This window comes from Asterias amurensis, chromosome 9 (genome assembly GCF_032118995.1).
Source record: "Asterias amurensis chromosome 9, ASM3211899v1".
NCBI lineage: Eukaryota > Metazoa > Echinodermata > Asteroidea > Forcipulatida > Asteriidae > Asterias > Asterias amurensis.
In genome coordinates this window covers 17,865,965-17,881,557 of record NC_092656.1, presented here as the reverse complement: position 1 = coordinate 17,881,557, position 15,593 = coordinate 17,865,965, and the positions used below count along the sequence as shown (strand labels likewise).

The 15,593-nt window shown below is 47.7% G+C and overlaps 3 protein-coding genes, 1 non-coding gene and 5 pseudogenes across 4 annotated transcripts; all 9 read right to left on the bottom strand.

Annotated features, from left to right (window-relative positions):
* Positions 1-2,776: 2,776 nt before the first annotated feature.
* On the bottom strand, positions 2,777-2,846 carry LOC139942417 (U2 spliceosomal RNA; annotated as a pseudogene).
* An 899-nt stretch (positions 2,847-3,745) lies between these two features.
* On the bottom strand, positions 3,746-4,123 carry LOC139941730 (histone H2A-like). The gene has a single exon (XM_071938347.1). It carries the CDS (start codon positions 4,121-4,123, stop codon positions 3,746-3,748), a length of 378 nt encoding a protein of 125 aa, XP_071794448.1.
* Positions 4,124-5,129: 1,006 nt separating this feature from the next.
* On the bottom strand, positions 5,130-5,485 carry LOC139942160 (histone H2B, gonadal-like; annotated as a pseudogene).
* Positions 5,486-6,363: 878 nt separating this feature from the next.
* LOC139942059 (histone H3, embryonic) lies at positions 6,364-6,774 on the bottom strand. Its single transcript, XM_071938743.1, has one exon. The coding sequence runs from the start codon at positions 6,772-6,774 to the stop codon at positions 6,364-6,366; it is 411 nt and encodes a 136-aa protein (XP_071794844.1).
* Positions 6,775-8,493: 1,719 nt separating this feature from the next.
* On the bottom strand, positions 8,494-8,674 carry LOC139942414 (U2 spliceosomal RNA; annotated as a pseudogene).
* An 899-nt stretch (positions 8,675-9,573) lies between these two features.
* Positions 9,574-9,951, bottom strand: LOC139941642 (histone H2A-like). Its single transcript, XM_071938229.1, has one exon. It carries the CDS (start codon positions 9,949-9,951, stop codon positions 9,574-9,576), a length of 378 nt encoding a protein of 125 aa, XP_071794330.1.
* A 1,006-nt stretch (positions 9,952-10,957) lies between these two features.
* On the bottom strand, positions 10,958-11,325 carry LOC139941464 (histone H2B, gonadal-like; annotated as a pseudogene).
* Positions 11,326-12,675: 1,350 nt separating this feature from the next.
* On the bottom strand, positions 12,676-12,987 carry LOC139942023 (histone H4-like; annotated as a pseudogene).
* Positions 12,988-13,226: 239 nt separating this feature from the next.
* On the bottom strand, positions 13,227-13,416 carry LOC139942411 (U2 spliceosomal RNA). Its single transcript, XR_011786683.1, has one exon. It is a non-coding gene; the product is annotated as a U2 spliceosomal RNA (small nuclear RNA).
* Between the last annotated feature and the right edge of the window lie 2,177 nt (positions 13,417-15,593).

Here is a 15,593-nt window from a genome sequence, read left to right as displayed (position 1 = left end):
TTGGTTCCATTTCTCCAAGTCGGGGAAAACACAGACGGATGTAAATCCCGCCAGCAGTCTGTTAAAGAAAAATCAGAAGCAATTCTATTAATCTCCTGTGCTCCAATGTGAATGGACGAGGAGGGTGCACCACGACGGTCACCCTCCACGTCCAGAACACAATTGAAGTCACCACAAAGAACAACAGGTAAATTACCACTAATAAATCTTGGGAGAGAAGAGAGAAAAGTACGACGGGCCTTAGGGTCGTTCGGAGCATAGACCGTGCAGAGCCGGAAGCTACCACACGGCCCCCGCACAGTACCACTCACCACTCTCCCGTCTAAATCAAAAGAGGGGTTAGAAAAAACAATAGAGGAGTGTTTAGGAATGAGGATAATAGTACCCCGAGAGGAAGACGTGCCAACACTGGCAAACATCTTCCCCTCCCACTCACTCCTCCAAAGAGCTAAATCAGAATGACCGGAGACATGACACTCCTGCAAGCAGGAAATATCATATCCCCGGCATAAATTGAAAGCAGCAAGACGTTTTGCATTATTGCGCAAACCGTTTGCGTTTAAAGAAAGGAGGGTATAATTAGCCATGACTAATGTAAAGAGGAAAGACAAAAGCAAGGAACTTGGGGCCAAATACCCCTAAGTAATCTTAAAAAGGGACTCGAAAAAATTCGAGTCCTTACATAAAATGAAGGCCGGATGCCTCCGGCACATGTGCTTGATGCAAGCGCTCGGAAGTGTAAATTTGGATTCACACTCCGAGCACTTGATTAGGGTTAAGGGAGCACCATCGTGCTCCTTCCTCCGGTGGATGGTTAGGGTAGACATCTTCCCTTGGAAGGAGCATCCGGGGAACCTACAAGGTATAGGCACCCCGGCCCGGCCAGGTATTTTAGCCCCGGCGAGGTGGGCGATGGCTTGGTCCTCCTCAGGATCCCGGAACACGGAATCCCTAGGAGGACCCTCGTCCTCTGAAAGTTGGGAGGAACCCCCGTCCGACTCCGAGAGGGAGCCAAAAAGGTCGTAGGAAGTTGGGACCTCAGGGGGAGGCACCACCTTCCCCGACACAGTACTAACAAGACTTTCCGAGGAAGAAGAGGAAGTGCGGCGTGCCCGCTTCTTACTCCTCTTCCTCAGAACCTTAGTAAATCCCTCACTGTCTTTGGAGCCACCGGGTCCAAGACAATCTGGCTTATTACAAGCCAGAGTCAAGGGCCCGTTGACTCCTCTGCAGCCCATGCACCCAAGGACCCGGAACTCCGAGTCCCCGAGCGCACCGCCACAGTGACAGCAAAGGGTGTCGGACGGGAAGGGACCCGACTGTTCACCACACACCTCACAAGAGGAGCGTGGCAAATCGAATCCCTCCCCGACCTCCACATTCTTCATCTCGAAAATAGTTTGTGACTGAGGAGACGGCACGTCCATAGACACGACCGTCTCCCCATCAGAACCCTCGGCCTCAGCAGCAGCCGTGACCAAGGGCTCCTCACCCTCTCCAACGGGCGAACCCGTTGGAGAGGGAGCCATCGAGAACCACTTACGCTTCGGCGCTGTACGGCCTGCGTAAGAGTTGGGGCACCGCCGATGGCTGTGCCCCTTTTCCCCACAGACCGTACACACCGAAGCGTTGGGACACGAAGAAATAACGTGTCCCACCTCACCGCACTTAAAACACCTCACCTGGCCGCAATCGCGGGCCTGGTGTCCCGGTTCCCCGCATCGGGCACACGTCCGGGTTTGTCCAAGGTAGGACACCCAGGCGTTGCGGTCCCCGATGCGGAGAACCGTCGGAATGTTGTGCTTTAAGCGCATCCTATATTGGCGATTGCCATTGAACACCTCCGGCTCACCTCTGTGGGTACAGAAGTGGCCGGAGATGACTTCGCCATAGCTGCGCAGCATCCGGCGCACGACCATGTCGTCCATCTCCATGGCAACGTACGCCACAGTGACAGTGGTCAAACCACCGCCACCGGACACGCTGCACCCGGAGACGGACGACAGGGCCGAACCATACCGGCGCAACAGATCTACAGATTTAAAGTATAGAGAAAACTGCCCTGCCTTAAGGGGTTGTAATGCCCAAAGGTGGCTCTTTGCCACAATGCCCAGCTTACTTAGCTGGGTAAACACATAAGAGGGGGCTACGGGGTTGTCGAACCGAAGTTCGACAGAACAGTTTTTCTTTGATCCAGCCATACTATCCAAAGTGAACAGAGAAAGAAACCAGCAAAAATAAAGTAGAAACAATCACAACAGAATGCTTAGCACGGAAGAGTCTACTTTAACACCCCAAGCTATGTATAAGGCGCACCTGGCGACCTTTTAAGCAAACTAAAACATAGACTAAAGAGCTGCAAAGGAACGGTTGGGTACAACTGCTACCCTTAAAGCACAATACTCTCAGAGTGTGCTAAATTAAGCTTTTCAGTGAAACAGTATCAGTGAAAGTTTACTCTAAAAAGCAGATTGTATTGGCGCACCTGGCAACCGATACACTAAAGTTAGACACACAACCTTTTGTGCGAAAAATTAAAAATTCGGGCACAACTGCTACCCTAAGCTATAATAGTTACACTAACAGTGGCTGTTTTCAGTAAGACATGAAAACAATATGATCAAGCGAGATAATAATGCAATATATACAGTTACACAGTAATACAACCTGACCGGAGAAGAAAGAATGGCCGCTTCCACACGCTTCAAAAACCCCGCAGGGAGCTGATCTGACCGGAACAACTTACACCTCAATTGCGTTATGGGGGCGAACCCCCAAGAATTTTTCCACAATATGTCAATGTACAGATACTACACATGATCTTAGCCAAAAGGCCGAGAAGCGATACTCACCACAGGTTTTTCGAGAATAACCCACCTTTCGACATGGCACGAATCACAAGACATGCTGGGTGTCACAAGAGGGCGGTGTGACTTTTTTGACAACTTTTCACATACGGCGAACATTCGTTGTATCGAAAATAGAGCTACTCTGACCGCACACAAAGCAAGAGCTTGCATCAAAACCCAGATACATCCACGTGTAAACGTATGCAACACGCAAGTACATGTTATTCTAAAGTTTATGTTTACGTTATACAGTGTTGCCTGGTTGGGCTCGTCCCGCGCGTTTGTACACGCGGGTTAAGACAATGGACATTACAAGCGCGCGGAACACAACAATGCGTCACATTGCAGTATGCAAAACACTGTACATAGAAACAGCGTGCTGTGTGCATTGTCACATCCACCGCATGCAGTACGTTAACACACACACGGGCTACATTCGGCTTGCGACATCGTGATGGAAGGAATGATGTGTGATGATTATACACGCATGAAGAGATAACAGAAATTAAAGTAGAATACTTTATCTTTCAGTATTGAATCACCCGGTATTGGCGTTAGGTTGTGCCAAACATTAGTGTGTAAATATTTCGAAGAACTTTTGTTCTATGTCTATTGATACATCTGTTAACCTTTTTGTTCTAAACCGTTGCTCTCCTACAGTTAGCATCGCAACGAAAATAAAGCTTTGGTCTGACTTATGTGTGGTTTATAGGGTTACAAACAACTTATTGGATGATTGGTTACGCATGGGAAACAAATAGTATTTAATGAATTCAATAATTATGTGGGGGGGGGGGGTTGTCTTACAAACGCAATTCATGTTTAGAATCTCTCTTTGGATTTATGTGGTGGCTCCGTAAGAGCCGTTTGGTTTATCAGTGTAGCAAGAGCTGAGTTTAAGAGCTTGACTTGGCGGTTTTCTTTGGCAGCAGGACAGCTTGGATGTTGGGAAGTACACCACCCTGGGCAATGGTGACACCGCTGAGCAACTTGTTCAACTCTTCATCGTTTCGGATAGCGAGCTGTAGATGACGGGGGTTGATTCTTGATTTCTTGTTGTCTCGAGCAGCATTACCAGCCAGTTCCAGTATTTCTGCCGTGAGGTACTCCATGACTGCCGCCAAGTAGACAGGGGCGCCAGCACCAACGCGCTGAGCGTAGTTGCCCTTCCTCAAGAAGCGGTGTACTCTACCAACGGGAAATTGAAGTCCGGCCCTGGAGGATCGACTCTTTGCCTTGCTTCGGGCCTTACCGCTCTTTCCGCGTCCAGACATGACTGAATTGATATACTGAGCAAAGAGATTGAAAGAACTGCTGGGTGCTTTGAATCTGTGTGAATGAGTGTAGAGACTGCCAGTGGTGTACTTATGGCGTTGGGGTGGATCCCCAATGCACCAATCAGGTTTCTCCTCGCATGGACGCGCCCGGGTTCAGCGGAGCATTCTGGGCGGGGTGGACCACCAGCGGCGGGCGGGGGCGGCACGCAGTTCGAGGGGGAGGTAGGGATAACTATTGCGGCGGTCCCCCCACCGTCACCACCCCTCTGAAAACAAGATAAGATTCCGAGGGGAAAAAAAACCAACAACGACAACAACACCAACAACAACAACAACAACAACAAAAACAAAGCAAAAGCAAATATTTACAGAAACTGACAAACATCATGTTTGTTTGTTTTTGCGTGCTTATGTTTTTGTTGATTTTTCAAAATAAAACTATTATCAAACTTATAATTTTAAGTTAACTCTGGCGTATAAAGTCGCTGTTGTTGTTGGTGTTGTGTTGTATGTTATTCAAGTAATACGGTGTCATGAACAAGGCACTTACTCAATGTACGTCTTTCTTTCTTTCTTCAAGTCCAATCTTGTGAACCCTCACTCGACTCGGTGACACATTTATTGCAGCCAAAAAATAGAGCAGAGCGTTGTCTTTTATAACTGACTGTCTGTAAAAGTAGAATAACAAAAAAGCAACGAGAAAGATGTTTATTGATCGCTAAAAATTATAGTGGACAAAGTTATCAAGATTATTTGAACTTCGTAAACAACGTTGTTGAGTTGTTCGACAGAGATATATAGAGGAGGCAGAAATATTTTGAAACATCCTTTAATATAATATTGCATTACTGTAAACCCTGTTGATTTTATTCAATATTATTTATAAAAAATGGGGAGGGTTGGTGTTACGGTGGTCACTTAATTCACGCATGTTTTGAATCTCTTTGGGAAATGTGTTGGCTCTGAAAAGAGCCGTTTGGATTGTGCATGATGCCGGACCTGCTTATTTTGAAGTTGTGTACTTGGTGACCGCCTTGGTGCCCTCGCTGACAGCGTGTTTGGCCAGCTCACCGGGGACTGCAGTCTGGACCTCTCGGCTGGAGATGGTTGATTTCTTGTTGTAGTGCGCAATCTAGAAGACTCGGCGGCAATGCGCTCGAAAATGTCGTTGACGAAGCTGTTCATAATCGACATGGCCTTGCTGGAAATGCCCGTGTCTGGATGAACCTGCTTCATGACCTTGTAGATGTAAATGCCGTAGCTCTCCTTGCGGCGACGCTTTCTCTTCTTGTCTGTCCGGATTGGCCCCTTGGTGTTACCGGCTTTCTTCTGTCCCTTTCCACTTGCTTTGGGAGGCATGGCTATAGAGTGCTGTGTTGCTGAGTTGGTAGAATCAATCAGACTGATGACTGGTACACCGGAGAAGGCTTAGCTTTATACTGCGAGTCGGGGATCCGGCGGCCATTAGGGCATTGTTAGCATTCGCGCGCCTCGCTGTGAGCAGTGAAGCGGTCCACCAGAAAAGTTGCGTGTCTGCAAGGATGGGTGTCTGAATAATGGGCAGGCAACCATTGGAAAGGAATGTTATACTCTGGTTAGAAATACAACACGAGTATAGTGTAACCCAAAACAAGTATCAGAAAATAATAATCAGAGAAACTTATCAAAAAAAAAAAAGAAATCTGCAATGGCCCAAGCATGCATAGTACATTTTAAGAAAACGATACGATTAAATTACGGAGTAAAAGCAAATATATAAGCAATAGATTGACCTATAACCAACCCGACTAGACTGATAGAACGACCGACCCAATAAAAAAATGGCGGCGCGGCGTAAAGATAAACACCAACTGTTGTGTTTACAGCTAGCAGGTTTTGGGGTTTTGTTTTTTTCGTTCATGCTGTTGTATAACTTCTGACTGCCATCGTAGCGGGCGCTATACAACATTTGTATAAAGTAGGCACGGTCCTCTTATACCGATAGTTATGTTTACACTGCACAGGTGTATACATTAGTTTGTCAAATTTCTAATGTTCTTGTTTGTTTGTTTGTTTGTTTGTTTATTTATTTGTTTATTTGTTTGGCCATTATTTTGCTTGTCTTTGTTTTGTTGGAGGATTGAGTGTGGAAGAGGAAAGATTGGAAGAAATAACGATTACACGGACGTGATTAAAATCTCTGTTAAGAAGTGGTGGCTCTGAAAAGAGCCGTTGTGTTTTGAGAAAGGAACGAATCCTCAGGCTCGTTCGCCACGAATTCGGCGGGCGAGTTGGATGTCCTTGGGCATGATGGTGACCCGCTTGGCGTGGATGGCGCAGAGATTGGTGTCTTCGAAGAGTCCCACGAGGTATGCCTCGCTTGCTTCTTGGAGCGCCATCACCGCGGAGCTCTGGAATCGCAGTTCGGTCTTGAAGTCTTGCGCTATTTCACGGACCAGTCTCTGGAAGGGAAGTTTTCGGATAAGCAGCTCTGTACTTTTCTGGTAACGGCGAATCTCACGCAGTGCCACAGTTCCGGGTCTGTAACGGTGAGGCTTCTTGACCCCGCCGGTGGCCGGGGCACTCTTTCGGGCAGCTTTGGTCGCCAACTGCTTTCGTGGGGCTTTTCCCCCGGTGCTCTTGCGTGCTGTCTGCTTGGTACGAGCCATTATCTTTGCTTACTGTTTACGATGTTGTGGTGCAGTTTCACGAGCAGCTCTTCTTAAAGGGTTGGGATGTCCGTTCAAGGATCGCCTCTGACAAAAGCGGGGACGCGATTGGCCAGCCCCTCAGTGCCGCCAGAACCGCTTGAGTGGTCACCAATTTCGCACGGACGGAGCTAGCTGCTTAATGGCACATGAGAAACAAAAATAGAGTAAGCGGAAAATAAACATGCTTTACAGATTACGGTTGCCCTCCCTCGCCCTTTTATGAGACTAAATTTCTTGAGGGCGAAAATACCATCAACAACTTGTAGAAGCAGGACTGGAGGGCGATAGGTCGAAAGTTTCCCGGGTCATCCGGCTCCCCCTTCTTGTGGATGAGGACTGTTGTAGCAGATTTCCAAGAAGAGGGAACACGGCTCTCACGCAGGCATCGATTGAATATCGCCACGGTGACACGGAAGGCGCCGTCGGCTTGTCGGATGTGGCGATATTCAAGGCGATCCTTCCCCGGGGCTGAGTTGCTCATCCGACCCAGACGAAGAGACACTTCCTTTTGGCTCACGGGGCGGATAAGGTCTGGGCCGGATTCACGGGACTGGGCGGCATTCGGGAACAGGAGACCAGCGTCAGTGTTTATGATATCCGAATTCACAGTTCGGGCGGAGAAAACATTTGTGAAGAAATCAGTCAACACTGACTCAGACCCGCAGAACTTTACATCGGAGCCATCGAGGACGGTGCGCATGGCTCTTTTCTTACTGGTCCTGTAAAGTTTCTGCAGGCGGCTGGCCTCCTGAACATCAAACTCCGGCCCCCGGCGACGATGTTGTTGTTGCTGTGCCCGGTGTGGCTGAGGAGGACGTCGTGAAGGAGAGGCAGTCCCTGGTGCCCTACCAGCAGCAGAGGCAGACTCAACAAAACGATCACACACTGACTCAAACTGAACGAAATCATCAGCGCGTGAAAGCTCATCAAGCCAACCATCCACTGCTGATTGGACCATGGGTACTGCATGAGCTGGTTCGACGTCCTCATTAACATGCACACCGGGCGCTGGAGCGTGAATCGGGGGCGTGGCTTGAAGTATTGGTGGCGGAGGTGGAGTCGGTGGCTGTGGCGGTGATGGTGGCAGGGAAGGTGACTGTGGTGGGGGCGTGGGTGACCGCGGTGATGGTGGTAGAGACGGCGGTAGTGGAGACGGAGATCGTGAAGGGGGCGATGGAGCAAGACGAGGTGGTGGAGTTGAGAAAAGTGGCCGGGCTGGAGGCGGAGACGACGGTGGTGTATGCAGAGCTACTGGCGGAACTCTTGGAGGGTCGGCAGGAGGCTGGATGGTACGCACTGATGAACACACCGAGGAGGCTGCTTTCTTATGATGTTGGTAGTGAGCTGCAGCTCTCCTCGCGTTATCAAACTCCTGCGGACAATCACGGCACTGGTAAGTGTAACTGATGGAGACTGTCGGATGAGAACGTTTCTGATGCCTTTTCAGAGTTTGTTGGTTGAAGAAGTTGTCTTTACAGACAACACATGACCAGGCATCAGAAAGAGGGTACATGAAGATCTGGTCGACAGTCTCCATCATCTCAGCACTGCTTGTAGATTCGTTAACTGTGTGGCGATGCATCCTACCCATGTGCCGGCGCAGGCCCGAAATCGTGGGGAGTGATTTCGAGCACACGGCACAATGGGCAGGTAACGCCTGAGTAGCCTCACTCATGTTATGCTCGGATAAATCCGAGCAAGCATTATCCATGAGATGTTGGCCACTATTCGATCGCTATGGGAACACCACGAACTAAAAGACTATATGTTATAGTAAACTTACTGCTCAATGAACAGTATATTATTCTGAAAAGAACAGATACTACACATGATCTTAGCCAAAAGGCCGAGAAGCGATACTCACCACAGGTTTTTCGAGAATAACCCACCTTTCGACATGGCACGAATCACAAGACATGCTGGGTGTCACAAGAGGGGCGGTGTGACTTTTTTGACAACTTTTCACATACGGCGAACATTCGTTGTATCGAAAATAGAGCTACTCTGACCGCACACAAAGCAAGAGCTTGCATCAAAACCCAGATACATCCACGTGTAAACGTATGCAACACGCAAGTACATGTTATTCTAAAGTTTATGTTTACGTTATACAGTGTTGCCTGGTTGGGCTCGTCCCGCGCGTTTGTACACGCGGGTTAAGACAATGGACATTACAAGCGCGCGGAACACAACAATGCGTCACATTGCAGTATGCAAAACACTGTACATAGAAACAGCGTGCTGTGTGCATTGTCACATCCACCGCATGCAGTACGTTAACACACACACGGGCTACATTCGGCTTGCGACATCGTGATGGAAGGAATGATGTGTGATGATTATACACGCATGAAGAGATAACAGAAACTAAAGTAGAATACTTTATCTTTCAGTATTGAATCACCCGGTATTGGCGTTAGGTTGTGCCAAACATTAGTGTGTAAATATTTCGAAGAACTTTTGTTCTATGTCTATTGATACATCTGTTAACCTTTTTGTTCTAAACCGTTGCTCTCCTACAGTTAGCATCGCAACGAAAATAAAGCTTTGGTCTGACTTATGTGTGGTTTATAGGGTTACAAACAACTTATTGGATGATTGGTTACGCATAGGAAACAAATAGTATTTAGTGAATTCTAATAATTATGTGGGGGGGGGGGTTATCTTACAAACGCAATTCATGTTTAGAATCTCTCTTTGGATTATGTGGTGGCTCCGTAAGAGCCGTTTGGTTTATCAGTGTAGCAAGAGCTGAGTTTAAGAGCTTGACTTGGCGGTTTTCTTTGGCAGCAGGACAGCTTGGATGTTGGGAAGTACACCACCCTGGGCAATGGTGACACCGCTGAGCAACTTGTTCAACTCTTCATCGTTTCGGATAGCGAGCTGTAGATGACGGGGGTTGATTCTTGATTTCTTGTTGTCTCGAGCAGCATTACCAGCCAGTTCCAGTATTTCTGCCGTGAGGTACTCCATGACTGCCGCCAAGTAGACAGGGGCGCCAGCACCAACGCGCTGAGCGTAGTTGCCCTTCCTCAAGAAGCGGTGTACTCTACCAACGGGAAATTGAAGTCCGGCCCTGGAGGATCGACTCTTTGCCTTGCTTCGGGCCTTACCGCTCTTTCCGCGTCCAGACATGACTGAATTGATATACTGAGCAAAGAGATTGAAAGAACTGCTGGGTGCTTTGAATCTGTGTGAATGAGTGTAGAGACTGCCAGTGGTGTACTTATGGCGTTGGGGTGGATCCCCAATGCACCAATCAGGTTTCTCCTCGCATGGACGCGCCCGGGTTCAGCGGAGCATTCTGGGCGGGGTGGACCACCAGCGGCGGGCGGGGGCGGCACGCAGTTCGAGGGGGAGGTAGGGATAACTATTGCGGCGGTCCCCCCACCGTCACCACCCCTCTGAAAACAAGATAAGATTCCGAGGGGAAAAAAAACCAACAACGACAACAACACCAACAACAACAACAACAACAACAAAAACAAAGCAAAAGCAAATATTTACAGAAACTGACAAACATCATGTTTGTTTGTTTTTGCGTGCTTATGTTTTTGTTGATTTTTCAAAATAAAACTATTATCAAACTTATAATTTTAAGTTAACTCTGGCGTATAAAGTCGCTGTTGTTGTTGGTGTTGTGTTGTATGTTATTCAAGTAATACGGTGTCATGAACAAGGCACTTACTCAATGTACGTCTTTCTTTCTTTCTTCAAGTCCAATCTTGTGAACCCTCACTCGACTCGGTGACACATTTATTGCAGCCAAAAAATAGAGCAGAGCGTTGTCTTTTATAACTGACTGTCTGTAAAAGTAGAATAACAAAAAAGCAACGAGAAAGATGTTTATTGATCGCTAAAAATTATAGTGGACAAAGTTATCAAGATTATTTGAACTTCGTAAACAACGTTGTTGAGTTGTTCGACAGAGATATATAGAGGAGGCAGAAATATTTTGAAACATCCTTTAATATAATATTGCATTACTGTAAACCCTGTTGATTTTATTCAATATTATTTATAAAAAATGGGGAGGGTTGGTGTTACGGTGGTCACTTAATTCACGCATGTTTTGAATCTCTTTGGGAAATGTGTTGGCTCTGAAAAGAGCCGTTTGGATTGTGCATGATGCCGGACCTGCTTATTTTGAAGTTGTGTACTTGGTGACCGCCTTGGTGCCCTCGCTGACAGCGTGTTTGGCCAGCTCACCGGGGAGAAGGAGACGGACTGCAGTCTGGACCTCTCGGCTGGAGATGGTTGATTTCTTGTTGTAGTGCGCCAATCTAGAAGACTCGGCGCAATGCGCTCGAAAATGTCGTTGACGAAGCTGTTCATAATCGACATGGCCTTGCTGGAAATGCCCGGTGTCTGGATGAACCTGCTTCATGACCTTGTAGATGTAAATGCCGTAGCTCTCCTTGCGGCGACGCTTTCTCTTCTTGTCTGTCCGGATTGGCCCCTTGGTGTTACGGCTTTCTTCTGTCCCTTTCCACTTGCTTTGGGAGGCATGGCTATAGAGTGCTGTGTTGCTGAGTTGGTAGAATCAATCAGACTGATGACTGGTACACCGGAGAAGGCTTAGCTTTATACTGCGAGTCGGGGATCCGGCGGCCATTAGGGCATTGTTAGCATTCGCGCGCCTCGCTGTGAGCAGTGAAGCGGTCCACCAGAAAGTTGCGTGTCTGCAAGGAGGGTGTCTGAATAATGGGCAGGCAACATTGGAAAGGAATGTTATACTCTGGTTAGAAATACAACCACGAGTATAGTGTAACCCAAAACAAGTATCAGAAAATAATAATCAGAGAACTTATCAAAAAAAAAAAAGAAATCTGCAATGGCCCAAGCATGCATAGTACATTTTAAGAAAACGATACGATTAAATTACGGAGTTTTCGGATAAGCAGCTCTGTACTTTTCTTGGTAACGGCGAATCTCACGCAGTGCCACAGTTCCGGGTCTGTAACGGTGAGGCTTCTTGACCCCGCCGGTGGCCGGGGCACTCTTTCGGGCAGCTTTGGTCGCCAACTGCTTTCGTGGGCTTTCCCGGTGCTCTTGCGTGCTGTCTGCTTGGTACGAGCCATTATCTTTGCTTACTGTTTACGATGTTGTGGTGCAGTTTCACGAGCAGCTCTTCTTAAAGGGTTGGGATGTCCGTTCAAGGATCGCCTCTGACAAAAGCGGGGACGCGATTGGCCAGCCCTCAGTGCCGCAGAACCGCTTGAGTGGTCACCAATTTCGCACGGACGGAGCTAGCTGCTTAATGGCACATGAGAAACAAAAATAGAGTAAGCGGAAAATAAACATGCTTTACAGATTACGGTTGCCCTCCCTCGCCCTTTTATGAGACTAAATTCTTGAGGGCGAAAATACCGAGAGAGAGAGAGAGAGAGAGAGAGAGAGAGAGAAAGCATGAGCGACAAGGACTCGTTAACGTATTACTCACTTGATTTGCTTGAATATTTATAGTAACAGCCATCCACGTACGTGAATTGTAGAAAGGGGGGGGGGGAAAACACGGGCAACCTTCTATCAACAATTAGACGCAACACTAAAAAAGAGCTAGATCCATCGTTTTTAATTTTGGCAAAGGGGTTCAGCTTAAACAAACCAAAAAGTCTAGATTGTGGTGTGGTTGTATTTTTATTTATTTTTTCTGGGATAGTTGCCCTACAAAATATCATGTATTATTTTAAAAAACTAATTTGCTTGAATATTATTAATTACAGAAGAAAAATAACAAACAAGGACAAGGCAGTGAGTGGGTGGGGAAACCAAAATACAACCATCTGTAATTCTCTCTTTTTTGATTTTGTGGTGCTCTGAAAAGAGCCGTTGTTTCAATGTGGGGATTCGTTGGGCCTATCCTCCAAATCCGTAGAGGGTACGGCCTTGTCTCTTGAGTGCGTAGACGACATCCATGGCGGTGACGGTTTTTCTCTTGGAGTGTTCGCAGTACGTTACGGCATCACGGATGGACATCTCCAAGAACACCTTGAGGACAACGCGGGTCTCCTCGTAGATCAGACCGGAGATTCACTTGACACCTCCTCGGCGTGCCAGACGACGGATGGCCGGCTTGGTGATACCCTGGATGTTGTCCCGCAACACTTTACGATGGCGCTTTGCACCCCCCTTGCCAAGACCCTTTCCACCTTTACCGCGTCCAGACATAGTTGTGCTTAGCAGAGAGTATCAAGACAAGACAATGGTTCAACTGGCTGACGAGAGCGAATGAATTCAACCTGACCAGAGTAGAGTATCTTATGGCTTGCATTGCGTATTGCGGACGTGTGGGCCAGCAACATTATCGACTTGTTGACCAAACAAAGCAAATAGACTTGAACACCAACGCAGTAAACAGGCGTTGAGACTAAACGAATTCTGACTTTGTATTTGATATTATCCCCGTGAGGGAGTGGGCCGATATCCCGGATGTAGTGCGAAACCGGGCCAACCCGTGGCCTGGACGGGCAAGCCCCTCTTCCATGGCCGTTCCTCAAAAATCAGATTAATATACTTGCTGCTCAATGAAACAGCATTTCAGATATTATTCTGAAAGAACAGATAACTAATTTTTGATTTTGGGGTTGTAAAAACAAGAGGCCCCTGGGCAGGCCACAATCGCGTGGACATTAGTGTCGTGGGGTCTCGCTCCCCCCTGCCCATACCTGAAAATGTCAACACCATGATAAAAAAACAACAAGATATTACGCACATAAGGAAGGACACACTCACCCAACCGACGCTTAGCAAGACGACACCATGCGGCTCCATTCCAACACAGTAACATCCCACCGCACACCGGCCAGAAGACTACCAAACTAACAACTATAAAAATTACCCAAACCGAGGTATGGGGTTACGACTGTCCCGCCAACAGGGAGCTAATAAAATAATTACCTAGGCCTATCCCCGCTGGCGTCGGTGATGTTTCGATCTTTCCAGGAGACAGAACGCCTCCTATTCCAACAAAAGTGGATATTAAAATACTAACAGGGGTCGAACCCCTGCTAATAACATTGCATTAAAAATGAGATCAGTGCTTGGCAAGACGTCACCGTGTTGGCCCTGTCCCCCACAGCGCCGCCCTACAGCACACCGATCGAAATATGGGTGAGACTCTAAGTTTCCCGCGAATGCCGGTAACCAAAGCCTCATTAAAAAGACTAAAAATCCACCACTCACAACTCTAACCAATGCACAGGCTCTCCCTGTGAGGGGCAAACGCCACCGAGCCAAGTCCGAACCCGCTACATTGGCAAAGTGAAAGCAGTGGAGAAATAGAAGTATGTCGATCCCAGCCGAGCGAGCATACCCGCCACCGCAACGCGCCATTAGCTGTATACTACTGCCAATCAGCACACCGCAGCAATGAGCCACCCACAACGACAGAGGGAAAAACACACAAAGTTACAGGTTAAAACAAGGTTATTATTGACTATCCTCACTACCCACCCTTCACGCACAGGTGGCGTGAAAGGCGGCAGGAGGCAGTCTCTCAAAGTCTGCTCTGATCCTGGTTGAGATGAAGTGTTTACTTCTGCCCAACACCACATCAGAGCTAATGTCAATGTGATCAAACAGCGTCTGGCACCTGGACGTCCAGATGTGCCATTTGATCACAGAGATAAAAAACCACACTAGAAAGACTCACGGGAAGAAAGGTCTAGCCCTTCCCCGTACAAAACGCATGGCCAAGAAAGGATAAAATCGGTACTGAGCACTTTGTAACAAATGTGTTGTGCCCAGTACCATAAAATGCCGACAAAGGGGCAGTCCCAGATGATGGTGACAAATGGACTCGACGCCCTTGCAGTTGGGACGGGGACATTTCCCGTCACCAATACCCCATTTATGCACACGCTGGGCAGTTTTAACACCCTGCCAAACAGTACGCCAGTTAAAATCACGCAGAGCGTGGTCTAATTTGGGGGTTAACACCAATTTAAACTGCTCTGGTGGACAGGGTACCCGACCAGCGGGTACCCTGCTATTGTCATTAGATAAAAATATTATACAAACTACGTATAGATGCAAACACTCCAATCCATGTCTGGACATGAACTAGAAATGTTGCAAATAATACCACAAAATTTGGAATAGTGAGCCGGACCCGTGATCGAATGCGGGGTTGCATTGGACCACGAGCCAGCTGGCATTATATTACGCAGCGAAAAGCTGACCAAAGTTTGGCGAAGTGACACCATGGAGGAACACTGTCATCACACAGCGCCACCACACCAGCAGCAAGAAAAGAGTCGGCCTTGGCCTTAAAATGAGTGATACCCATACCACCCTGCAGAACAGGGCGGCACAGGATCGGTCTCCGGACTAGTTCCGTCTTACCCGACCAGAAGAAAGAGAAGATTGCTTTAGAACTTCCTCTCCACTGCCGGGGGAACGGGGTAGACCGGAGCTACAAAGAAAAGAATAGACAGAAGGATGGTGTTAATGACCAAAGCTTTGCCGACAAGCGACAAAGCTCTAGCCTTCCAACTGTCGGTACATTTATTAAATTTATCCAATCGGAAATTCCAATTCATCAGTGCCATATCCCCCCTACCTACCCATACACCATTGATGAGGATTGGGTCTGTTGTCCACGAGATAGGACAGTAGGCAGGAAGAGAAGTTGGCCACCGACCAAAAACTAAGCCTTTCGACTTGTTAAAATTAAGGCGAGATCCACTCGCCTAGAAAAATTTTCAACCACTGTGAAAAGCCTGCGCAGTGACATAAGATCACGCACTACGCAGGTAGTATCATCCGCGTATTGA